A 26,003-nucleotide genomic window follows, 5' to 3' on the forward strand; every position below is an offset into this window, starting at 1 on the left:
AATTTGAAAATTTGACAATTTAACAATTTGACAATTTGACAATTTGACAATTTGACAATTTGACAATTTGACAATTTGACAATTTGACAATTTGACAATTTGACAATTTGACAATTTGACAATTTGACAATTTGACAATTTGACAATTTGACAATTTGACAATTTGACAATTTGACAATTTGACAATTTGACAATTTGACAATTTGACAATTTGACAATTTGACAATTTGACAATTTGACAATTTGACAATTTGACAATTTGACAGTTTTACAATTTGACAATTTGACAATTTGACAATTTGACAATTTGACAATTTGACAATTTGACAATTTGACAATTTGAAAATTTGACATTTTGACATTTTGACATTTTGACATTTTGACATTTTGACATTTTGACATTTTGACATTTTGACATTTTGACATTTTGACATTTTGACATTTTGACATTTTGACATTTTGACATTTTGACATTTTGACATTTTGACATTTTGACATTTTGACATTTTGACATTTTGACATTTTGACATTTTGACATTTTGACATTTTGACATTTTGACATTTTGACATTTTGACATTTTGACATTTTGACATTTTGACATTTTGACATTTTGACATTTTGACATTTTGACATTTTGACATTTTGACATTTTGACATTTTGACATTTTGACATTTTGACATTTTGACATTTTGACATTTTGACATTTTGACATTTTGACATTTTGACATTTTGACATTTTGACATTTTGACATTTTGACATTTTGACATTTTGTCATTTTGTCATTTTGACATTTTGACATTTTGACATTTTGACATTTTGACATTTTGACATTTTGACATTTTGACATTTTGACATTTTGACATTTTGACATTTTGACATTTTGACATTTTGACATTTTGACATTTTGACATTTTGACATTTTGACATTTTGACATTTTGACATTTTGACATTTTGACATTTTGACATTTTGACATTTTGACATTTTGACATTTTGACATTTTAACATTTTGACATTTTGACATTTTGACATTTTGACATTTTGACATTTTGACATTTTGACATTGTGACATTGTGACATTTTGACATTTTATTATAAACCTCGTTATAAACTTAATTTTCATGGTGTTTGTTTATGTACGTAATATTTGAACGACCTCTGATAGAGACGCTCTATCAGAGAATCTCCGATAAATTTACCGAGTATTTCGGTCAATTTGACCGAAGTCTGGGTTGCGTGCATTTATTGAAACTGTAAGTTTTGAGGTGGATAGTTTTAGCCATAATATTCATTATTCTACAGACAGATGAGTCCAAAAACATGAAAAATGCATTTTTAAGTAAATTTTCTACAAAAAGCGTAGTCGGGGCAAAATGCACCGCTGTGAAGCTCCTTTGTAAAAACAGCGGTGTCTTCTAGTGGTGACTAGTGAAAACTACTATTACCCGGTGCATTTTGCCCCATGTTTTGTTGCATTTTGCCCCGTTGTTTCAGTGCATTTTGCTCCAACGTTGCGGTGCATATTGCCCCGCATGGTTGTTTGAAATGAATCAGAAATGTTTTTAGAAATTTGATGTTTTTGAACAATTTTGAGGACTTTTTTGAGGACTTTTTGAGGACTTTTTCACATAGATGACGAAGAATAATAGTTGGTTTAGAACATCGAACAAAATTCTTCCACAGTAATGCTGTATTGGTTGAGAAATCACAGTTTCCCTTAGGGGGTGCATATTACTTCCTCTCCCCCTATGTCTAAACTCCGCGTCAACACAACAAAAAAAATTGTGTAAAACCAACGGGTTTGAGTGTATTACGTTATGTCATAGTTTCAAAGACTCTATTTTAATTTTTGAAATAACTCATCAGTTATTTCAAAATGTTCAATGTTTCAAATTAAAGTAAAACCAAACATTTTCTACGTCAATGAGTCCATAACTTTTCAAAACATCACAAATCTCTTAAAATAATAAACCGTTCACGTCCATCAATTCGCACTCCTGTGACAGCCCGGTTCAAACTATGAATGAAAGGAAACATAATATCGTATCAAACGCTGTCTAGTCCATCATTGTGCTGCTCCGCCATCAGCTGATGTGTTTTGATAGACGGTGGCTGGCTGGCTGCTGCCAAGCCAACGCAAATCAGTCGTTTATTGTTTGCTGTTTCAACCGTAGTGTGGGTGTGGTAAGATAAGCAACTCTCTGCCGGGCGCGTTGATTAGCGGCACACAATCAAACGCAAAACACCCACACACAAAAGTCTGGGTGATCAAACAAAAGAGCTCGCGAGGCTCATAACACAAGGCAAACAGATTAGAGCAGGGAGAAAAAATCACAACAGTGTACGGGTGTGTGTTCGCTCTGACAAAACAATTCACCTTCATTGTTTCGGTGCCGCAGCAAACATTTTTGGGGCTTTTCCGCCGCAGATTTTTTCGTTCTCTCTTTCGAGCGTTTCTTTTTTTTTTTTTTGCTTATTTCTCGCTCTCTCATTTTTCACTCGCAAGTTAAATGTATGCATTGCAGTTGCACCGTCGCCGTCGAGTGCGTTTGCGATATTTTCTTTTTCGACTGCACATTTTTCATTTGCAGTGGCATAACTCAATTGGCGCCACCTTGGAAAAAACGATAAGGACAATTTTGTACGGGAATTCAAAACAAAAATAACAACTTCATTTATTTAAAATTACTGCAAAAAAACTCAAATAAACTTCAACCTTTCAAAACATGCGCTGAATGGAATCACCTACCAAATGAAACTATAAATAGTAAAATAATTTCTAGAAAAATATTTTCTGACTTGCTCAAAGTCGCAGAAAAATTTTCCTCCCTCGCATGCACATACCGTGAGAGAAAACAAATGCCTGGCGTGGTTTGCCTCGATTTTTCATCAACGCACAGTGATTGAAGTGGGGAAAAAAAGGTTTGTTTACATTTTTCATAAATTTACTTATGAACGAGATTTTACTGTTCCGTATTTCTTTATTTAAAAGTTGTTTTGAAACTTTTCAATATTGCTTAAGTTTGGTTTGAAAACTTGTTTCTTTTGGAGATCAGTTCAGACTCGATTATCCAAAGTTCGATCATCCGAAGGTTTGTATGGGACTTCGGATAATCGTATCACGAACATTTTTTGTGTTTTTTTCTTTCTATTTCTTGTTTCAAGCATCAAATTCGAGTTCTGCGAGCCCATTTTAGTCAAATTTGAATAGTTGATTGCCTACTAAATAATCAAATTTCTGTATTTCGTCACCGGCATATTGGTCGCCATCTTGCGATCATGGATTTAAGAATTTCAAATCATTTTAGCGTACCGTAAACTGGGGTCAATCGGGACACATGGGGCGAATTGGGACAGCAGTTTTAACCATGTTGGAGCACAATATTTTGATTTTTAGGGTTGGTTTCGGTTAAAACAGACTCAGATCAACAAAATGTGTACATCCATTTACAAATATAAAAGCTTTAAGTGCTCTAAAAACTGCTGTCCCTATTCAGACTGAAGTCCCGATTCACCCCAGATTACGGTAGTTTAGGGGACATATTGCACACTTTGAACCTAATCCTCCACCCTTGCAAATCATAACTGCACACCCAATATTTGCACACTTGAAATCCTACCCCATCCCCCCCCCCCCCGCTTGCCTAGAGTGGTGCGTGTCTCGACTGAGCTTTGTTGCTTTCGACCACTTTAGATCAGTTTCAAACTAGGGTGTGTGTCTTAGATAGTTTTTTTCTGCGGTAGTTTGAGGTGTGCACTTTGTTGGAGAGCTTTTCACAACTTGCACGATTGTCTAAAAATCTCTGAAATCCACAATACTTAAACTCAATCAAAAATTAGACATTGAAAAAAAACTTTTTTTTCGTGATTCGATTATCTGGAGTTTTGATTACCCGAAGTGAAATATTTCCTCGGCCTTCGGATAATCGAGTCTGGACTGTATAATACAAAAATCCACGAAGAAAAAAAAAAAATAAACAGGACTGTGCGTCCCCACAAGCAGCGCATTAATCGAGAATCATGGCAACGTCCAGAAAAAAAAAAAGAAAAAAAAAGTTCAAGATGGTATGTCAGAGACATAACCGAAAGACATAGGACAGTACAGGGCCTTAAATTTTGATTAGGATTGCTGATGTTTTCGGATAGATAGTTAAATGTATTATTTTATTTTGCTTGATTGAATGATTGCAGAACAACTCTTTCGTGATTGTATTGGTGGTCCTGAAAAGAACCGTTCAATTTTTGTCCTGGAATGAAGAAATGAGATTAGGCTTGATCCTGGCTGGGTCTATCAGCGGTGTTCCAAGAGGGCGGGGGATGGTTTCCTGTTAATAAACAATTGATGACGGTTGAATGAATCATTAAATACGTTCAATATATGAATAAAGCGGGAAGGAGAAGGATTGGTTGGAAAGGGGAGGGGAAAAAGGTAAGGAGGCGGTTGTTTGGTAGGTTTTAGTGTGTAGTACAGTATGTTTTCGGATAGATATTGAAATTCAAAACCAGATTATTTTATTTTGCTTAATTGGATGATTGCAGAACAACTCTTTCGTGAATGTTTTGGTGGTCCTGAAAAGGACCGTTTAATTTTTGCCCTGGAATGAAGAAATGAGATTAGGCTTGATCCTGGCTGGGTCCATCAGCGGTGTTCCAAGAGGGCGGGGGATGGTTTCCTGTTAATAAACAATTGATGACGGTTGAATGAATCATTAAATACGTTCAATATATGAATAAAGCGGGAAGGAGAAGGAGTGGGTGGAAGAGGGGAGGGGCGGTTGTTGGGTAGGTTTTAGTGTGTAGTACAATATTGTTCTGTTTCTTAAAGTAATATTTACATTTCATTTGGTTCCTGATGTAGTGATGTTAATGTTTGGGGGGTGGGGGAGGGGTCAGTGTGTTTAGTTAGTGTTTACAAAAGTTTTCTGGTATACTTAAATTAATGAGTTTACAGTTCATTTGTGAGTTGGTGTTCGTGTAGGTGTAACTGGTAATTTACATTTCAATTTCTTCTTGTAAAATCCGATGATAATATCGTCGTGTCCGGCTTTGAACGTTTATGGATCAATGCAACTGAGATGGCTCGGGTTCTTCAGTTCGTAGTACAGACAGCATGGGTCTGTGGTAGGAAAAATAGCATACATACCGCGAATTGCTCGCCACATGTATGCCTCTGGTAAATGTGAGATCAAGGACCGTTCCACGATTTGTGGTCGTCTGTCTCACGTCGTTAGCTAAGGATAGTTGGAAGTGCTCGCCCATAAACTTAATGAATTCGACATTTTCTCGTTTAGAAACGTCGACATTAAAATCACCGGTTACTACCATTGGCAAACCAGTGCGGGCAGTCTGGAGCAACTTCCGTGCCAAAAACCAACCTTTCTGCTTCAGTGTGGTTCCTGGGATGATGTACACCGAGAACAGCAGTACCTCAGTGCCCATCACATCCACTGTAGCAGCGCAAACGTCACCGTATTTATCTGCCACACCGAAAAGTTCGTCTCGATCTTGACTCACCAATTCGGGAGTATACGGGACTGCCATGCTGGTTTTGGTCGTCGTCTTTCGATAAATTGCCACACCGCCAGATCTTGCGTCATCCCTTTTGGACTGGACAACACAAGTGTAGCCTTCAATCTCGACCGAGGAGTTATCATCCAACCACGTCTCGCTTAGGGCCAAGTAGTCTACACTGGTCAGTATGGAATCGATCGATATATCCTGGTGATGAGCGCTCAAGCTTTGGACGTTGATTGTCATCAGGGTGCATGCTGGTCCACTACTCGCCAACACCTCAGAAAAATCGTCTCCGATCGTTCGATAACGGTTATTCCTCAAGCGCTTGTATTCGTCCCGCAACTCACGCATCGCTGGAGAGTTGTTTGCCTTGGCGTGGTGGAACACAGGCTTTTCCTTAGACGGATCTAGAGAGGGATTGCTCGCGTAGGTCAAGTAGAGTCCTTCCAGCGAAGTAACCCGTGACAAAGCAACGTACACCAGCCTTTGCTCCTGCGAGCGACTGTACTGGTAAACGACCTTGGAGAAAGTTCCACCTTGTGACTTGTGGATTGTCATGGAACAGGCACTCGCAATCGGAAATTGAATCCGCTTGCATTTGATCGTACCTCCAAGAGCGATGTTCACGTGCTGCTTCGTGATGGGGGTCCAATCCTGCTGCAGGAGATGGGGTCGGGCGTTAACGACTGCCTGCGCCTTAGATCTTGCAATGGTTCCGATTTTCTCCGTATCGAATTGCAACCAGAGTCTGTAGATCACTTCTTCGCCGGCGTCGTTTTCCCGCATCTCCACATACTTCAGCTCGCCGATTGCTCCGTTTACCAGATTATCATCGCCATCGATGTTGGTAGTGATCATGTAGGGCTTTCCAATGCAAAAACGAACCATATATGGCAGCCCACTCGTTTGGGCTGTGCTCATTTTATGTAATTTCGTTCGTGCACTGGTTGCCTGAGCGGATGTGCTGTGACCTGTGATCATATCGTCGGCAAGACAGTCCAGACCCTCGAGCCCACTCAACGCTTCTCTGTTGAACCGATCGACATCAACGTTTTGATGGAACAGCCAAACGGCGTTGGGAGCTTCCCGTTGGCAGTCCTCCACTGACTTGAACCGACTCTCGATCAGCGTCTTCTGTTCATCCGTCAGTTTCTTGCCTTCGCCAATCGCGGTGAGGATGGTGGAGAACACCACATCGGTCTGACGCATGACCTGATCCAACTCGTACAGTCGGATGTAATCCCACAGCCAAGATCCACCAATCGAATTTCTCGGAGCCTTATAGATTGGTAAAGCATTGACTGGATTCAGCTGATGTAAATCTCCGGTAAACGTAACGTTCTGGTTAGCGAATGGGTGAAGGTGGTCCAAATGAATATCCTGCAAACGTATGTGCATTGTTCTGAAGTTACCTGCGCTAAGCATACTAACTTCATCTACAATGTGGAGCTTCACGTTCCGGAATTCATTTCGGTACGTCTGCAGCCATTCAGGGCTAAGCTTTGAGTCACTCTGGCGCGATATTGCAATGCGGTAGGCACGATGGACCGTAACACCGTCAATGTTAACGGCGGCTTTGCCTGTCGACGCACATGCAATATACGCGTTGTTGCGAGAGTTGTGACCTTGGCTGTACCGGTTATAGGTTTCCATCATCAGACGCAGTGTGAACGTTTTACCACTACCCGCTGGTCCAGTCAGGAAGATCTGCATCGCTGGAATTTCAGGATCAAAGCTCGTCAGTCGATGGATGATGTGGAGGATCAACATGCGCTGCTTCTCGTTAGCCTGCCGCATCCAGGCACAGTAGTCAGCTTTTGGCATGACATTCGAACGTTGTTTCACAATCGCTCGCAGTGCAGAAGTCGGCAGGTTTTCGATGTCATCGTTGTTTGGCTGCATGTCGATGCTCCTCACGTACTCGTTGTGCTTCTCCGTGGCGGCTCTCTCTTGCTCGCCATCGCCTTCCTGTGCGATTATTCGGAGGTATTCCTCAACGGTCTGCTCCAAATTCAACTCACAATCGTATTCCTTACGTTTCGCGATGAGCTCTGTCTCATGCGAATCGTACAATTGGAGGAATTTGTTCTGGTCCAGCAGGTCGACTCGTTCATTCCGGAACGGCAAAAACAGGAGCACTGCCTCTCGCTTGTACTCGACCATTTCGCTCATCGGGTATCCTCGCCATCGCAGGATTTTGGCAGTGCCTCGCAGCTTGTAGCTGTTTTTGGTGCTTTTCATCGGTGCATACCATGCGACGAAATCAGCCAGGCACACATCCTCCAATCCATCGCGGTCCTCATACTTCTGGACGATGTTTCTGGTCCACACGTCCGTTGAGTCGTCGTCGAGTCCCTCGTTGTCCATCTGCTGGTGTCGCTTCCGGCATCGGGTTCTCTCATTTGGCCACATTGTCGGCACAAATTCGATTTTCCGGCTTGCTTCGGACATTGGTAACCGGAGCAAGATCCACGCTGCTTCCTGTGAGCACATCTCAACACTGTTGAGTACTCTCACGCCCAACTTCTTCAGCAAGCCTTGATAGTCGTAGTCGGGATACGTCTCCTGCAGCTCGAGAAGCTCTCGGTGAAACGCGCTGATGCCTCGATTTGTCTTGTTGACGTAATCAACCAAATAAGAGGCGCACGAGTACTCGTCCATGATGAACTGCAGATCACTGTTGGAGCGAAGTACACCGCCAATCCAAACGTTGAATGGATTCATGTAGAGCTGATTCATCGGACGCTTGAAAAAGAACGCTGGTCGCTGTAGCCATGCACGAATCACTTCGAGGTAGTATTCCTCGGTACACTCACAATCGGCCAGAAAGTCTTCGAGAGTTTCGAAAGTCTTCGTTTCCAGAATCTCACGAAACTCGAGAGCACGTTTCTTCAGTGCAGAACGACGACTGTCATCAGCCGGAAGGGGCACCAATACCCGATCCTCGTTCATCGGCCAGTACGGAATGTTGAAACGACAACGTTTATCGTTGTGTTTGTAACATGTACGTGTGTGAGCGTGCTCTTGCTTCTTGCCAAGCAGTGGTCCCAACCAACGGAAGGCATCGATGGAGCAGAGAGTGTTGATCATTTCAATGGTGGCGGGCATGTCCTCGGAAACGTCCTCACGAGGATCGTTTGCACACCAGAGCATGATGTGGGCATGCGCGCTACCACGTTGTTGAAACTCGATCCGCTTGAAGTAATCCACAACGTAGTATTTACCAAATGGACTGAACCGTTTGGACTTCAAGATGCGCATTATGACGTCGACAAGCTTGTCGATGTATGCAACACACGTCACGGGATCTTCAACGACCAACTTTGCCTTTTGAAACGCGCTTAACTCCGACAGCGGGTCGGCCAATTCAAGGTCATCGTAGTCACTGGACAATTTGTGCAGCACCTTCAACAGTTCTTCCCATTGAGTTTCACTGGCGCTCAAGGTGAGAAACATTGTTGGTTTACCCAACTGTCGAATCATGGCGAAGAGGTCCTGTTTGCGTCCTTGCCAGTACTGCACAGAGTTCGGTATCCCTTTGAAGAAAGCCAAGCCAATCTCCATCATATTCCTCTGGAACTCTGGATCGCTGAGCTGGGCACGTGTGACGTTATCTGTTCCCACAGATTTGAAGTGACATTTGAGCCCTTCAATCATACGGCAGTATAACACCTTCATGGCCATGGCCAGAATGTGATCTGGACGAGCACCCCGCCTGTCAGCTCGCCTAGCTTCACTGCTCGCCTTGTTGAACACAGTAGCTTGTACGCCTTGCTTGATCGTTGTCGGGACCCCAAAGTATATGTCGGGATTGCTCAACTCCTCGGCATTCTCATCGTACAAAATACTCGAGGGCATTCGGTTCATGGTAGGGCAAAGCTCCAGGTACATGTCTTCGTTCCACATCGCAGTTTGTTGCATGCTAGCCAACAGCTCGGCTTCATCATCGATGATATCCAGTGGCATGGCTTCTTCCGCCCGCGAGGGACCCTCCTGTGGATCTGCTCCGAACGCATTCAATCGTTCTTCGTCAAAAGTAATGCCCTCACGTTTATACAACGGAGTAGTTACGAGATACTTGAGCCAAGCATAAACAGTCCCCTTGCAAACCCACCCCGAGTAATGGCTCGATTTGTGTGCAGTGTGCTTCTTGAAGCTCACATTAATCGCACAGTCATTATCAAGATCGCGAGGAAGAACCCGAACCATCTCCTCAACGTCTACCGGCACGTTGATCACCTGCCCAATGATACCATAGTTGCCCAAAGCATGACACAGACGACGAATCACCAGAAAGATGAAACGGGGAGAAATCAGCCGCTTGCTGATCATATCCAGTTTGGGAAGACCCGGTGGAATCGGCGGGTAAACAAATCCGTTGCTTTTGGACAGGGTTGGGACCTTTCCACGATTCAAGCTGCTGTTGCAGGTTTGGCACACCATGAAACCTTCGGTTGAATCAAAGTCGCCGGCTTGTACCAGTACATTTCCCCCAGCTTCAGTGATGGGCTTCAGGTCGTTCTTGAACCAAAGTCTGTCGCAAACGCTGCACACAGCACCAAACGAGTTCTCAACGAAAAGCTTACGGAACTCAAGAGTGGCCCTGTCGTAGTTCGGTCTGCTTGCATTGCGAGGACCTGGCTCTGTGAAACACGATAGAGTTGACCCAAACCTCGAAAACTTCGCATAAATTTAAAGACCTACCCTGGCTTGCCCCATCTGAAATGCTATCCGACTGACTTGGTGCAGAATTTGATGGCATTTCTAAAAAGTTATTTTTCATGTTTAGTAAATTTTTCACAATAACACAATGTGTTTAACGTCTCACCTTCTTCATCAATCTGCACCACCGGATCATGGAGGCTTATTGCGTCTGCCTCCATGGGCGGAGAAATCCCTAAAAAGTTGCATATATAGTTACTTTGAGAATTTGAAAATCTAAATGAAAAATCGCATAAACTTTGCATTATTCATTATAATTGCACTCTCAGAATTCTACCTAAAAGGTGCTAAAATCTGTTTACAAAATTGGTATGCCTCTCAAGTTGTGGGTTCGTGCTACACTAAAACTAAAACCCCCATTTGCGTTATTTTATTTGGGGACATAAACGAGGAGAGTGCGCACATTGAAGAAGCGTTATTTTGTAGTTTAAGTTTGGAGGTTTCTTGTTTTTGAGTTCTGGCACAAATGGTTTTGAGTTTGCGTTAAACTAGGGATCATTTACCGGGGCAGCGTAAAACGGAACTCTAGTGTATTTGATTTTTTTCCTTTTGCTGAAAACTTAAGTTTCAATTTTAAGAATGAACGCAAATGCTTGTAAATCCATTCGTTAAATTTCGTTGATATAGAATAACCTCAAAAATTTTAAGCAAATATTAAACGCAAGCCAACTGGTTCTAACTTCATCAAACATTGATCACGTCAGAACTTACCGTGCACGGGATTTTCCGCTACCAAATTGTCTGCGAGTCCCCGTCCACCACGCCGTCGCCTTCCAGCAACGAAACAATCATCCGTGGTCTCGCCTCCTTGGTCGCTCCGACCGAACGTATTTTGTCCAGTCCGCTTCCTTCTCTCCCGGAGCCGTCTCATACGTTCGGCAGATGTGCTGCCGGACGCATTTGACCCGCCCGGGTTGCCTCCCTCTCGTCCCTGCCTCCTTCGCTTTCCGATGTTAGACACCGACGGTCCAGCACCAGAATCATCCTCCCCGTGCTCTCCACCTCCTTCAGCAGCTCGCTTCCGTCCCATGCGCTCAGCGTTGTCCACTGGCACCGCGGCAGACTCATCCGCCAGCTGCCTCTCCTCCTCTCTCTGCTCTCTCTTCCGCTTCCGAAAAGCCGCATCGTACACCTTCTTCAAATGCCTCGACATCTTGCCGAGCCAACGTTCAGTAGGGTTTGGAAGCACAAAATGATGTGCGATTAGGTACTTGAATCTTACATCCCAAGAGGGGAAGGCCAATGCTTCGAACCCAATTAGCGTGTAGCATCAAATTTTGTTTACAAAATCTTCAGGGATGCCACTTCGTCATTTTCAACTGTCTGAACAAGTTTGGTGAAAAAGTCTGTGCATGTATGTTTACTTGTCGAAAAGTTCTTCGTCAAAAATCCAAATAAATCAACCTGAACACTATACCAAATGAGTCTTTAAATAAATATCATGGCACTGAACAATAAGTTCAGATCAATATTTGCAATAAATATTTGTAAATGGAAACATTACCAAGCATGTGCACCTCAAGTTATGCGTAAGCTCAAATGTCTGTAACCTCAGACAAATCTGTATATCTGGCTTCCCTGCCATTGCGGGCATGAGCTGTTTCGAGGTGTCAAACTCGAAGTTTGTTTTGTTTATATTTTCTCCCCCGAAACCACGGTGGTATTTGTGATTTACGATGAGTTGGACCGGCGGAAGGAACGGCGCGGAAGATAACTCGGCTAGTGCGTGTCGATTCCAATCGCTGCTATCGGCTGGTGCCCGGTCGAGATCCGGAAAGCTTTTTCTGCAAGCGGAAGGCTCGATCTGGACCTGGTACCCGCTACAATCTATCCAAGTCTCAGCGCTGCCGCCAGCGATTCTTATTCGGCTGGCACTAGACAACGTGATGTCAACCGTGTTTAAGGCAAACTACGAAACGTTGAACCACCGTAACGATTTCCGAGACGGTGGTCCGGCCCCCGTTTGTGCCGAACTAACGAACTAGATGCAAATACTAAAATGGCCTGCTGGAGCACGAAACAGTGCAGAACAATCTTAATCCTTAAGAAGAGAAGACCAGTCAGTATCAGGAACGAAACGTGACTCTATTCTCAACACTTCTTCTTTTACTTATTTTAATTCTCTCTTCAACCTTTATCATAAAGATGTCCCACTTAACCTGCCAACATCGGGGTGCGTAATCCAGCCACGGTCTAGCTTTCTGCTGAGGGTCGAGCTGTCCTACAGGACCATGTAACCGTGGTCCACTTGTGATGTAGTACAAAAATCAAGAGCTGCTGAATCGCGGAAGCATCGGCATTAGCGTGCTGTTCGTGCCTAACGGACCAGCTGAACTTCATCTACAACGATCACAGCGGGCTCATGTTTCCGGCTGTGTTCAATTTTCTAACACACTTTCGAACATGGTTACCATTGGACTGCACCACGTCTCGCAGGATATGCTGAACCAGATTTGCCCCGACGAGCACGATTAGGCTGATGCTGGAGAAGAATACTCTATCATATAAGGTATGTTTCAAGAGTCGTTTTTTTTAATTTTTCCGTAGAACCAAACCATTTAATCTGATTCTTTCCCTTAGCACACAGTCGTCGATTTCGCCGAATGCCTGCGCAACCCACACCACCTTGAGATTATGCTCACGTGAATCAACAACTACATGTTCTTATCAGCGAAACTGCAACACTGCAGTTCAGCACCTAGAACATCGCCTCGAAAAGCAATTATGTATGAAAATAATGATTATTTTAAAAAATACAAATAAATTGTTTAAATAAGCTGGTGCAAACATAAAAGGTGGATTCGTGAAGCTGAGAATAAGAATTTGGTTTCGGTCGTGCCAAGTTGGCTCGATTTTTCTCACTGGGTTAAATGAATTTTTGTTCAAGATAATAGGCATTTCGATGCCTCTTTGCTCTCTTATGCTAACTAGATAGGAAAACCAGCAAGCTTAGCACGAGAGAGCACAGAGGCATCGATTAAATTAAATTTGCTGTCTTCTGATAACTAAAAGTCGAGAATTTTTGAGACTGTTTCGTGACAATTTGAATGGCCCAGAAAAGGGCCGTTTGTTTTAAGATTTGTGTGTGCGATGCCGGTTTAGGCCCACATTAATCCTTGGTATGGATCGCACACAGGTTCGTGTCCTCAAATAGCCCAACCAAGTAGGCTTCGTTCGGTTCCTGCCTCTCGAAGTCCTGGGCTATTTCACGCACCAGCCGCCGGAAGGGGAATCGTTAGCATCCCGATGAGACTTTCTCCGGTGGCCCGCGTTCTTTTGCAGGCTGCCTTCGTGGCGAACTGCTAACGCGGGGACTTTCCTCCGGTGGACTTGCGAGCGGTTTGCTTGGTACGTGCCATGACTTGAAAAATTTTTGACGAAAGAGTTTATCGTCATTCACGCAAAAGCTCCTTTATTATCTCAATTTCCATACAAACAACCCCCCCTCCCCCTGTCCACGTGGTTTATTTATGTCCAACATCCTAGCTAAAGCAATTTAGATTGGTATTTTTTCGGTTCTGACCTGGAACCCTAAAGCAATGTTTACATGAGAGAGCAAATTATTCAGCTCCTCGTCCTTCCGGGTGGCGTGGAATGATTTGCGTCTTCTTGTTCTGAGTAGCATTCGCAGCGAACTCGAGAATTTCCATCTTCAGTCAGTCAGTCAGAAACAAGATCATCCTCAGTTTCCTGGCTGACCCGGCTGTGCAGCCTGGGGCCGTGACCAATTACACGAGCCCGTAGTAGATTCGTTCTACTAATTCATGCAACAAATTTCACAATCTATGTGGTTAAGCGATTATACTCCTATGCCTAAAAGCTGTCTCCGCTTGCGATTTTGCTCGTCCCCGGGTGTATCTGTTGTTGGTTGCCGTCTCTGATAGCATTTTCAGGGGACGAATTTAGATACATCAATCGAACATCCGTGGAAGGGAAACTCGACGCATCGAACCCAATCAGCGTGTACCATCAAACGGGAGTGTGCGCGTGTGTGTGTGAACCCGAATTTTGGCACTTTTCTACGGCATTCGCACACAATTTGCCTTCTTGGTTATTGCTCTCCGACTCTCTCTCTCTCTCTCTGAAGTTAATTTTCTGGGCAAAGGTTATCCATAATCATAGAAAGCAAGAAATATTTTTCGCGACAAAACATGCAAGTTTGGCTCGCTTTGTATGCGTGTGTGTGTTTGTGAGAGAGTGTGAGTGCGCAGGCAAAGTTTGTCCACAGTCTAGAAAGCAAGAATGATTCTTTCGGGATCAGTTTGGTGGCCTTGAAAAAGGCCGTTTGTTTGAAAATTTGTGCTTTGGTTTACTTCCCCAGCAATCCAATCCGATGAGTGATGCAAGCCGTTTTCCACTCCTGTTGCTTTCCCCGCGGTGCCCGTCAACAGCTATCGAGTGGGCAGTAGAATTATTGCGGCTGAAATCCTTCTTCAGCAAGAGAGAATTTGCGTTGCTGCTGCTGGTAGATGTTCACCCGTCCGCGGCTCAGAAATTATGAGCCGACCCGAGTTGTTCAGTATCTCCGTGGCAACTAAGTGGAGTGGAGAGGGTAGCACGTAGTTTTATACTTCTACCTCGCCTCTACTTCCCCTCTTTTAACGATCGTCGACGGCCACCGCTGCTGCGGTGATTTTCCCCTCAAAATCGTTCGTTTTGTTTGCAAATTTCAAGCATTTTAAAATTGAATTGTTTGAATAGTTATACTATTGCGCCAATACTGAAAATTTTATAGAAAATTGCTGAATGTTTTCCGAATCGAATGGTCCAAAAATTATGTAATTTCAATGTGTCTGGATAAAGATATTATCGTTTGAAATAACGTTCGCCAAATGTGACGCTTGGGATCGAAATTTTGAACTGCCCCCCCAGTATAGTAAGTAAAGACATAGTCCTATGTCAAAACAAACAATTGTTAAATAATCCTTCAAAGCTTCAATTCGCTAATAAAAATGTCTACGCAAATCATGAGCCAGTAAAATTCTCGACATTCGGAAGAGATTATAAATGCAAAATATGGTTTTTATAATTAAAACTTTTCATTATGGAGTGATCTCTACGATCTCACATAATCGACTTTGATTTGCATTTTTTGATTTGTCCTTGCATTCATTCCTTATATCAAAAGTAGTCATTTTGCATCAATAGTTATCCATACAAGTCCCCATACTATTTTTTTGTACCTTGAGAATGGACTTTCAGATTGATTTGTTGTCTTGGGCAAAGTTGTAGGTTAGAACTTTCTGAAAAAAAGTAAACGGAAAAAAACGATTTTTTATTTAACGTTTTATGAGCATGAGCATGAGCATGAGCATGAGCATGAGCATGAGCATGAGCATGAGCATGAGCATGAGCATGAGCATGAGCATGAGCATGAGCATGAGCATGAGCATGAGCATGAGCATGAGCATGAGCATGAGCATGAGCATGAGCATGAGCATGAGCATGAGCATGAGCATGAGCATGAGCATGAGCATGAGCATGAGCATGAGCATGAGCATGAGCATGAGCATGAGCATGAGCATGAGCATGAGCATGAGCATGAGCATGAGCATGAGCATGAGCATGAGCATGAGCATGAGCATGACCATGAGCATGAGCATGAGCAGGAGCATGAGCATGAGCATGAGCATGAGCATGAGCATGAACATGAGCATGAGCATGAGCATGATCATGAGCATGACCATGAGCATGAGCATGAGCATGATTGACTGCCAATGAGCTGCTACTCCGTTATTGACAGATCAGCTGAAGTAAAACAATGAATTAAAAATTATCAGTGAGAGCCAACCATCCGTTCACTGTTTAACCCCTAAAGACCCCGACTTTATTAGTCAATACCGGCGCCCTCCCAAGAAGCCTGCATTTCAACAAAAGGGAGGAATGTTAGTCCGATAGTTGAAGTTGCAGACTCACCAAGCACATAGTTTTTCGCTTTGAACACTTAAACCAATTTTAATTCAACAACTCACACGACGTCGTGCCTCCCGATCAACGATGATGTAGTAAGAACTTTTTTGATTATATCAATTATAAAAAAAGGAACGAAAATGAACGTCACCACACCAGCGATGGAATAATCATCATCAAAAGAAAAGCATTGGATGTTCATCAAGAGAAAAAATCCGAAAGGAGCATGGCTCTCCTCTCTTGCGCACGAAAGATCGGTAAAAGAAATCTAGAAAAATCATCATCTTGATTATTCGGCGGAACATCTTTTTCACTACTACACTTGCAAGTGTATCGTCAGACGTCGAAAAATGACCTGTTACATTGTGTAGAACGGCAATGTTTGTAAACAAAGTGAAATAAATACTTTTAAGTGGTGCTGACAAGGAAATTCACAAAAAAATCATCAGCAGATTGATTTTCTTGGAGAATATTGGGAGCGATTTAGTTATGCGTGATTTGCCTCCTCTCTCTATCGCGGGTGAAGAAAGTTTGCAAGCGGAATTGATTTTTTTGCGATTATTCCATCCCTGCACCACACCATAAATTGAATAGATTTTTTCTGCTTACGGACAAGCCAACCAGAATGAAACACGAAACAAAAAAAGTTTTCTTTTCACACACAATGCCACCCAATGGAACGCGCGTCACTACCCAACAAATTGAACTGATTTTCTTCTGCTTGTGGGCAAGCCCCCAATTTTTTATTTAACTTTTTATCACTTAAAATTCAATTGTGTCAAAAATACGTATTTTTCAACTGTCCAATTTTCTTATATGTTTCAGGGAACTAAATAATACATCTTCTGAGAAATAGTGCGAGATAGTTCAAATCTGGTTTAGGAGGCATAATTAAAAAAAATAAGATAATCTTTACAAAAAAATTATAAAAAATCATTATTTAAACAATGTCATGTTTTTAATCGAAAGGTCCCTACTTTTTTGCATTTTCAACATTTTTCTTGAAAAATACATATTTTTGAAAAGCTTTCCTACAATTTTGTCTCTGGAACTGTAAAATCGGGCAATCAGTTTCTGAGATCCAGCCACACAAAGAATTCGAATCGATGAAAATGTTTTTTTTCCAAATGTCACCTAATTAGCCTGTAATTTTCAAACTGACGATGACTCGGAAACGAGTGGTCTGATTTGCAATGTTTAAAAATTGAAACTCTGAGGAAATTTTGTGATCTCCTCCATAAAAAAAATAATGTTTAAATTATATTATCAAGCTTTGTTTTTAAAAAGGTCTAGAAATAGAAAATTTGCCTAATGTCATAGTTTGATCCAAATTAGTTAAATTTTCCTAATGTCATAATTTGAACCAAATTAGTTAATTAGTTAAATATAATAAAAAGTAAAAAGATAGCACCGCCTCCCCCCTAAAAACCCCCAATATCGAAAAATCCCCAAACCCCGCCGCACCAGCAACCCCAAACACAAAAAATGCAAAAACACAATCCCCTCACAAACGTCCCTCCCACAAAACCAAAAATCAAACCACCCCCACCTAAAACAAACAAAACCCAACGACCCACTAACCATCCTCACACATCCAACCCGAACACAAACCGCCCCCATAAACCTACTCCCCGTATAAACCCAAAACATCCCCCCCCCAAAAAAAAAAAAATAATGCCCCCCAACCCTACCACCCGAAAAAACCTACCTCAGCCTCACAAGTGTAGAAACCACACAAATCCGGGCTCACAAAAAAACCCCCCCCCCGCCACCCTCGAACTAACCCACCCCCCACCCTATCCCACCCCTAAGCAAGCCTACAACCAACCCCCCCCCACTAAACCCAAGTGCAAAGCCTAAACACCAACTGCTAAATCCCCAGATCCCGACCCGTAACCTCCCAGTCTCCTCGCGCAGCCTCTCCCAAAAAAAAAACTAAACCCCACCCCCCAATTTCTCCCCCCTAAATTCCCCTACCCACCCAGTCTCCCCCACCAAAAACAAATCAACCCCGCTCCCTAACACACCCCAAACCGTTGTGCCCCCAAATCCCTCAAGTAAATAAACACCCAATCACCCAACCTCCAATCACATACCAACCCAACCTTAACCCGACCCACAACCCACAAAGATAACCCGAACCCCCCGACGACACCGTCTCCCTAACGTATGCATACACAACCTACCCTACCCACATAAAACCCCTATACCCATACGCTTGCCCCCCCAACCTCTACACTTTTGCCTTCCAAACCCCCTCTTCAACCTTAGTCCAAAACATTCTCAACTTAATGTTAACATGTTAAGGTTAATGTTAACATTCCATAGGTCGCCTCCCTAAGGTGTCGTGATAAGGTCCAGTTTGTGACGATACACTACCTTCCCTTTACTAAGCAATCGATTCCAGAAGGGAAAAGATCACCAGTTGTGTTGGTCCGAGCCGGGATTCGAACCCCGATCTACCGCTTACGAGGCGGAAGCGTTACCACTGGGCTACGTGGCTCGGATGGTATATTAAACATACAAATAAAGTTTGAACACCTTAAATATGATTTCAACAAGAAACACTATGAATATCAAAGTCACTCGAGAATTTAAACTAAGAATTTTTAGCGTAACTTTTTTTCTAAACACTATTGAAAAAACTTTTTCTCCAAAATAGTTCACGGACTTTGTGTGGCCTACCCCAGTACATGTTTTAAAAATAAAAAATAACCTTACCTGTTAGAACATATTCCAAAAACAAATTGAAATCCTATCAAAGTCACCCTGGTTTACGGTATGTCAAAATAACAATAAAATCAAACCGTTCACATTAACGACCCCCGGGTCTTTTGTGGTCTCTATTGCATGTTTCTGCTCGAACCTAAGAGTCCGAAGGCTTGAATGCGGAGAGCACCCAAACCTCTTTCTACTCCAAGGAACCTTCCACTCCAGTGTTTGAACTGACGACCTTCAGATTGCGAGTCCAACCGCCGCCAGCGATTCCAACGGAGTAGGCTTGGTGTGGTGTGTTGTTTGTTCTTATGGCATGGAGACGACTCCTACACCTGGAATGACTTAACGGCCTAACAACCAAGGCCAGGACCGACATTTTACTTCCTCATCCGATGGAAGGTTGCAGCAGATGGGAATCGAACCCAGAATCATCCGCAAAGCGGACAGCGTAACCATTCGGCCACGCACTGCCACGGTATGTGTAAATATTATTAAATTAAATTAAGCCCCTGCATGCTTGACTAAAGTTCCCATATATTTTATGTTGGCGACTTGTGTAAATATCAGGTTCAATGTACTTTTGTGAAAAAATTCCCTTCAATTTTTGACACCATGAAAGGAGACGTAGTGAAAATTGATTAAATATATCAATGAAATATATCTCATGATTTTTGAGTAATTCCGTTGATATAAGCTAATTCAACTGTTAGAAGATTGTTCATGAACTTTTCCCCTCAACAAATGCAAACAAAATATTTACAAGGGATATTGCAGTTTGCCTCAAATCCTCGAAGTTAATCAATTGATTACTTCATTCATCGATATCTCGAAGGCGAAAACTGACTTTTGTTTTTTTTTTTAATATTAAAATATATCATGTCATAAACGAAGAGACATTTTTTTCTACATTTAGATGCTGATTTTTTGCGACTTTTTACTTATCAGATTTGCAGTTTACAGCTATCAAAACTACTTTTCCTGGAAATCATCAAAAAGTAGTTTGATTGCTAACTTTTACTTGAGCCATTGACTACATTGAGAATGCCGAGCTTTTTAAAACTTAAAAAAATCTCATTTATGAGAGAATTTGTAAAATTCACCTGAATTCAGGTAAACATAAAAAATTAGCTAAAAATCAAAAACTGAGACTTGAGTCCTTTTTAAATGGCATGTTTAAGCTTATAATATGATGTTTTTCCTCAAATTAATCCCACTGTGCCTCCCCCGACCCAAGCAAGCAACGGTGACCACCGGCAATGCCTCTGCAGCTACTTCGTTCAAGGTCCACGCCAAGACCTCACCTTGTGCATGCCGCGGCGTGGTGGCCACCACCCGTGGGTCTTATTTTCCGACTGAAATTGCATGGCCGCGCGGTTGGTATTTGTGTAGATTTTCAGTCGTCCGGTGAGTGAGTGCGATAACGTGCACGGTTTTTCCGACATTTTTTTTTCACGAAAATTTGTGTCGCTCCTAATCCTGAAAGTGCAGGGGGGATTCGAGGTTTTTTTTATTTGGGAGGGAACAAAATTCCCTCACGAGTTCCGGATTACCCAAGTGGACAATAGTGTACGGTTGGTTCTTTTTTTTTTTTTTTGGACTCGTGACGCTCATCAATCATTCAGAATTTGATCCTATTAGTGGGATGCCCGCGATGAAAGGTTCTACGAAATGGACCATCCGGCGACGCGGATCAACCCCTTAAAACGTGTGAAATCTGGACTTTGTTAGATTGGCTGGAATGTGATGAGATTAAAAGCAATCAGTGATGGCAATTTTGTCATGAAATTATCTTTGTTTCTTAATCAAATTAAACAAAAAAAGGAAAATTGTCTGTGAAATGATCTTCTAGTTTCACATTTTGTTGTGAATTCTTCTGAACCTGAAGATTTGTTGAGTGATTTCATCAAAAGTAAGTTATTTTTTGTGAAACCCTCCTCATAGCTATGATATTTCCTCACCCCCTCGCTTGTTAAAGCTCCGTTATCAGCGCCATATGTGTGAGTGCATGCGAGTGTGTTATTTATTGCTTTTTTAATTCATAAGCGAATATTTTCACCGCCGCCTTGTTCGGGCGGTCGATCGAGTGAATAAACGGAAAACTGCGATCGAAAACATGCAAAAGCAATGAAAAAAAATCGACGTCAGCGCAGCGGTGTTGTTCCGATCAAAACAAGCGGGAAATAACTAGTCGGAGCAAAGGGGTGCTTTGAGCGAGGGGAAAATGTTTTGTTTCTTGGGGTAGGCAAGAAAAAAATTTTGAACAGGGTCGTTCAAAGGTTTTGTAAAAGTAATAATATTGATTAAATTTTGTTTAATCTTCATGCATAAAGAGCAAGTCTTATTATGAATCCAAAAATGATTTTAGTTTTGCAAAAAACTCATGCTTTGGCATGAAATTGCAAAACAGAGGACTATACTCTCACAAAATAGCACTTTCCTCACGTTTTTTTTCGTGAGGACTATCCCCTCGTTCTTTAATTTTGGGTGTACTAAAAATGGATTCTTTAATACTTTAATAACTTTTTGCAACAGCCATACAGCAATCGCCTTTTGCCTTCCGCACCTTACTGAGGAAAGGCTATAAAATCACTCGAAAAACTAAATTTTTAATTTGACCTCTAAGACCCACCTTCATGTATACTTATCGACTCAGAATCACATTCTGAGCAAATGTCTGTGTGTGTGGTGGGATGTTGATAAAAAACTAACTTAATCCACCTATGTGGTTGGTGCCTTCCTCACTTTTTTCCAAAAATGGGTTTGGACACAAATTTCGTCTAATTTCGTTAAGTTTCGGAATACAAAAAACACACATATTACTCAAGGGCTCATAAGTGGCATCTTAGGTGGTCATAGCTTGAGGCAGGGTTACCTGATCTTCAATATTTGAGATCCGGCTACAAAAAAAGTACATAAATATCACTAAAGTGGTCAGAACTCGAGACAGGGTTGCCAGATCTTCAATGTTTTAGACTCGTTGGAAAGGTCTTTCGATTACCTAACCAACGATGGGTCGGATGATGGATCCGGGCATTGTTTACATACATTTAAGTGAGATCCGGCTACAAAAAAGTACATAAATATCACTTAAGTGGTCAGAACTCGAGACAGGGTTGCCAGATCTTCAATGTTTTAGACTCGTTGGAAAGGTCTTTCGATTACCTAACCAACGATGGGTCGGATGATGGATCCGGACATTGTTTACATACATTTAAGTGAGATCCGGCTACAAAAAAGTACATAAATATCACTAAAGTGGTCAGAACTCGAGACAGGGTTGCCAGATCTTCAATGTTTTAGACTCGTTGGAAAGGTCTTTCGATTACCTAACCAACGATGGGTTGGATGATGGATCCGGACATTGTTTACATACATTTAAGTGAGATCCGGCTACAAAAAGTACATAAATATCACTAATGTGGTCAGAACTCGAGACAGGGTTGCCAGATCTTCAATGTTTTAGACTCGTTGAAAAGTCTTTCGATTACCTAACCAACGCTGGGTCGGATGATGGATCAGGACATTGTTTACATACATTTAAGTGAGATCCGGCTACAAAAAAGTACATAAATATCATTAAAGTGGTCAGAACTCGAGACAGGGTTGCCAGATCTTCAATGTTTTAGACTCGTTGGAAAAGTCTTTCGATTACCTAATCAACGATGAGTTGGATGATGGTTCCGGACATTGTTTACATACATTTAAGTGAGATCCGGCTACAAAAAAGTACATAAATATCACTAAAGTGGTCAGAACTCGAGACAGGGTTGCCAGATCTTCAATGTTTTAGACTCGTTGGAAAGGTCTTTCGATTACCTAACCAACGCTGGGTCGGATGATGGATCCGGACATTGTTTACATACATTTAAGTGAGATCCGGCTACAAAAAAGTACATAAATATCACTAAAGTGGTCAGAACTCGAGACAGGGTTGCCAGATCTTCAATGTTTTAGACTCGTTGGAAAGGTCTTGCGATTACCTAATCAACGATGAGTTGGATGATGGATCCGTACATTGTTTACATACATTTAAGTGAGATCCGGCTACAAAAAAGTACATAAATATCACTAAAGTGGTCAGAACTCGAGACAGGGTTGCCAGATCTTCAATGTTTTAGACTCGTTGGAAAGGTCTTTCGATTACCTAACCAACGCTGGGTCGGATGATGGATCCGGACATTGTTTACATACATTTAAGTGAGATCCGGCTACAAAAAAGTACATAAATATCACTTAAGTGGTCAGAACTCGAGATAGGGTTGCCAGATCTTTAATGTTTTTGACTCGTTGGAAAGGTCTTTCGATTACCTAACCAACGATGGGTCGGATGATAGATCCGGACATTGTTTACATACATTTAAGTGAGATCCGGCTACAAAAAAGTACATAAATATCACTAAAGTGGTCAGAACTCGAGACAGGGTTGCCAGATCTTCAATGTTTTGGACTCGTTGGAAAGGTCTTTCAATTACCTATTCAACGATGTATATAATGATGATGTTTGGTTCAGTTTACTGCCATTTATTCAACTTCCAAAAATATGCGAAAACACATTTTTATACATAACTTTTGAACTACTTATCGAAACTTCAAACAATTCAATAGCACCGTATGGGACCCTAAACCAAGTCGAATGCAACTGGTTTGGTCAAAATCGGTTCAGCCAGTGCTGAGAAAACTGCGTGAGATTATTGGTCACATACACACACACATACACACACACATACACACACACATACACACACACATACACACACACATACACACACACATACACACAGACATTTGTTCAGTTTTCGATTCTGAGTCGATATGTATACATCATGGTGGGTTTTCGAGCTTTAAATAAAAAGTTCAATTTTAGAGCAGGATTATAGCCTTACCTCAGTGAGGAAGGCAAAAATTCCACTGGGTTATCTCGGCACTGGCTGAACCGATTTGGACCGTATTGGTCTCATTCGATCCGTCATGGGGTCCCATAAGTCGCTATTTAAAATTATAAAGTAGTTTAGTAAAGTACTTCAAAAGTTATGCTAAAAAAACGATTCTAGTTGGATTCTAGTAAAAGTCCGGAAGATTGTAAAAAGGGTGGTTTTTGTAAGAAACCCCGTCATGTTATACATTTTTAGAAAGGTTTTCGAAAGACCTTTCCAACGAGTTCAAAAGATTGAAGATCTGACAACCCTATCAAAAGTTATAAGCACTTAAGTGTTATTTATGCACTTTTTAGAGACTGGATCTCATATATTTCGATGAAAACGTTGTTCGGATCTATCATACGACCTGTCGTTGGATAGGTATCCAAAAGATCTTTTCAACGATTCAAAGATTGAAGATCTGACAACCCTATCTAAAGTTATAAGCACACACCCGAAATTCAGAGTTGAGATAATCGTTCTCTCAAAATTTATTGAGGGCTCAGTGCCAAAATCGATAGAATAATGGTACCAACTCACACCATCACAACAAATGAGTTCATTCGTTAGTTGAATCAATAAATCTCCAACAAGTGTCATACATCGACTTCTGACTTCTCCTTGGTCACCAAGCTGTGGTGGCCGAGGCAGCTAAGTCATTGGATTGGTTTGTCAAAGGTCTCTGGTTCGATTCCCGTTGTCGACACTTTTGGTTTTTTGTTTGACGGATGAACTTTTTTTGCAAATGAACCTCGAGAGAATAGTTCTATCGCCCATCTCGAGCTGTGTTCTCTGCGTCCGTGAATGGTACCACTATTCTCTCGACTCGAGATCATCATTCTCTCGGACTAGCGCTGCCAGTTTTGGGTGCATAAGTGCCCTGAATTATGAAGATCTGACTACCCAATCTGATGGTATGAATAATGAATCAAGTTGATAGAACACTAAAAGGTCCGCCCTTTTGTATCTATTTTGGAAAGCATTACCCTCTAAATGTGAGGAAGGCACCAACCACCTGAAGATGGATTAAGTAACGTTTTTCTTATAGTTTTGTGATTTTTCTATAACAAACATTAAACAACGGTAACTTTTGCCCTGTAGGCCAACAAGACGACACTTTTTGGTTTCAATTTTGACATATTAGAAATCCTCGGAAAATTCCACGTTAGATTGAGGTGTAGGAGTCTGAACTGAAACATCCACCAACTCACACGAAATCGGAAAAAGTTGCCCGACCCCTCTTCGATTTTCGTGAAACTTTGCTCTAAGGGGTAATTTTGGTCCCTGATCATGAATCCGAGGTCCATTTTTTGATATCTCGTGACGATGGGGCGGTACGACCCCTTTCATTTTTCTGGATTTTTACTAAGACACGTTTTTCAGTGATTTGTAGCTCTCAACCGCGAAGAGATAGAAATTTTGTGTCAAAGGGACTTTTGTGTAAAATTAGACGCCCGATTTCATGGCGTACTTAAAATTCCGAGAAAACATATTTTTCATCAAAAAAAAATTAAAAAATAGTTTTAAAACCGCTGCCATTTCCCGTTACTCAACTGTCGAAAATCGTGAGACATGTCTTTTTATGAAAAATTTAATGTACTTTTCGAATCAGAAATATGCCAAAAGAGTAATTTTTTCATTGAGAACAAAACGTGTTTTTTCTAACTTTGGAGGGTTACATTTTAGAGTGTAACAATGTTCTACAAAATTGTAGAATAGACAAAAACAAAAATTTTGATATATGGACATAAGGGGTTTGCATGTATTCTTCACAAGTTATCAGAATTTTACAAAAAAGTTTTTTGAAAAAGTTATGATTTTGACAATTTTTTACCAGTTTTTAGATTTTTTAACCCCATAAACTCAATCGTGTGATTTTGAAAGTATTTTTTCTGAAAGTTCAGCTAATTTTGCATAAGAATAACCCCTTGGACGATTGTTTTTGCTAGTGCACTGTTTGTATGTGGGGATTTTTCGAAAATATAAAAAACAAACCGGATAAAATCACTCATCACAAAATTTTTTTTGATTCTCGCAATGCACGAGTCACAACAAGGGACTTTTATGTAAAATTACACGCCCGATTTGATGACATACTCAGAATTTCGAAAAAAAACGTATTTTTCATCGAAACAAAACACAGAAAAAGTTTTAAAAACTTTGCCATTTTCCGTTACACGACTGTAAAAAAATTTGGAACATGTCATTTTAAGGGAAATTT

General features: G+C 41.5%; 2 protein-coding genes across 4 annotated transcripts in view; both read right to left on the reverse strand.

Annotated features, from left to right (window-relative positions):
* The window catches only part of LOC120417442 (galactokinase-like), a 104,414-nt gene that overhangs the window by 58,832 nt on the left and 19,579 nt on the right, over positions 1–26,003 (reverse strand). The window lies entirely within an intron of this gene.
* Positions 5,057–12,296, reverse strand: LOC120417433 (uncharacterized). The gene is made up of 5 exons (XM_039579474.1): positions 10,950–12,296; positions 10,345–10,413; positions 10,221–10,280; positions 5,378–10,159; positions 5,057–5,118 (listed from the first exon to the last, which is right to left on the reverse strand). The coding sequence occupies exons 1-5, from the start codon at positions 11,389–11,391 to the stop codon at positions 5,057–5,059; spliced, it is 5,415 nt and encodes a 1,804-aa protein (XP_039435408.1). The 5' UTR covers positions 11,392–12,296.

The sequence above is a fragment of the Culex pipiens genome, unplaced genomic scaffold (genome assembly GCF_016801865.2).
Source record: "Culex pipiens pallens isolate TS unplaced genomic scaffold, TS_CPP_V2 Cpp_Un0002, whole genome shotgun sequence".
Classification (NCBI taxonomy): domain Eukaryota; kingdom Metazoa; phylum Arthropoda; class Insecta; order Diptera; family Culicidae; genus Culex; species Culex pipiens.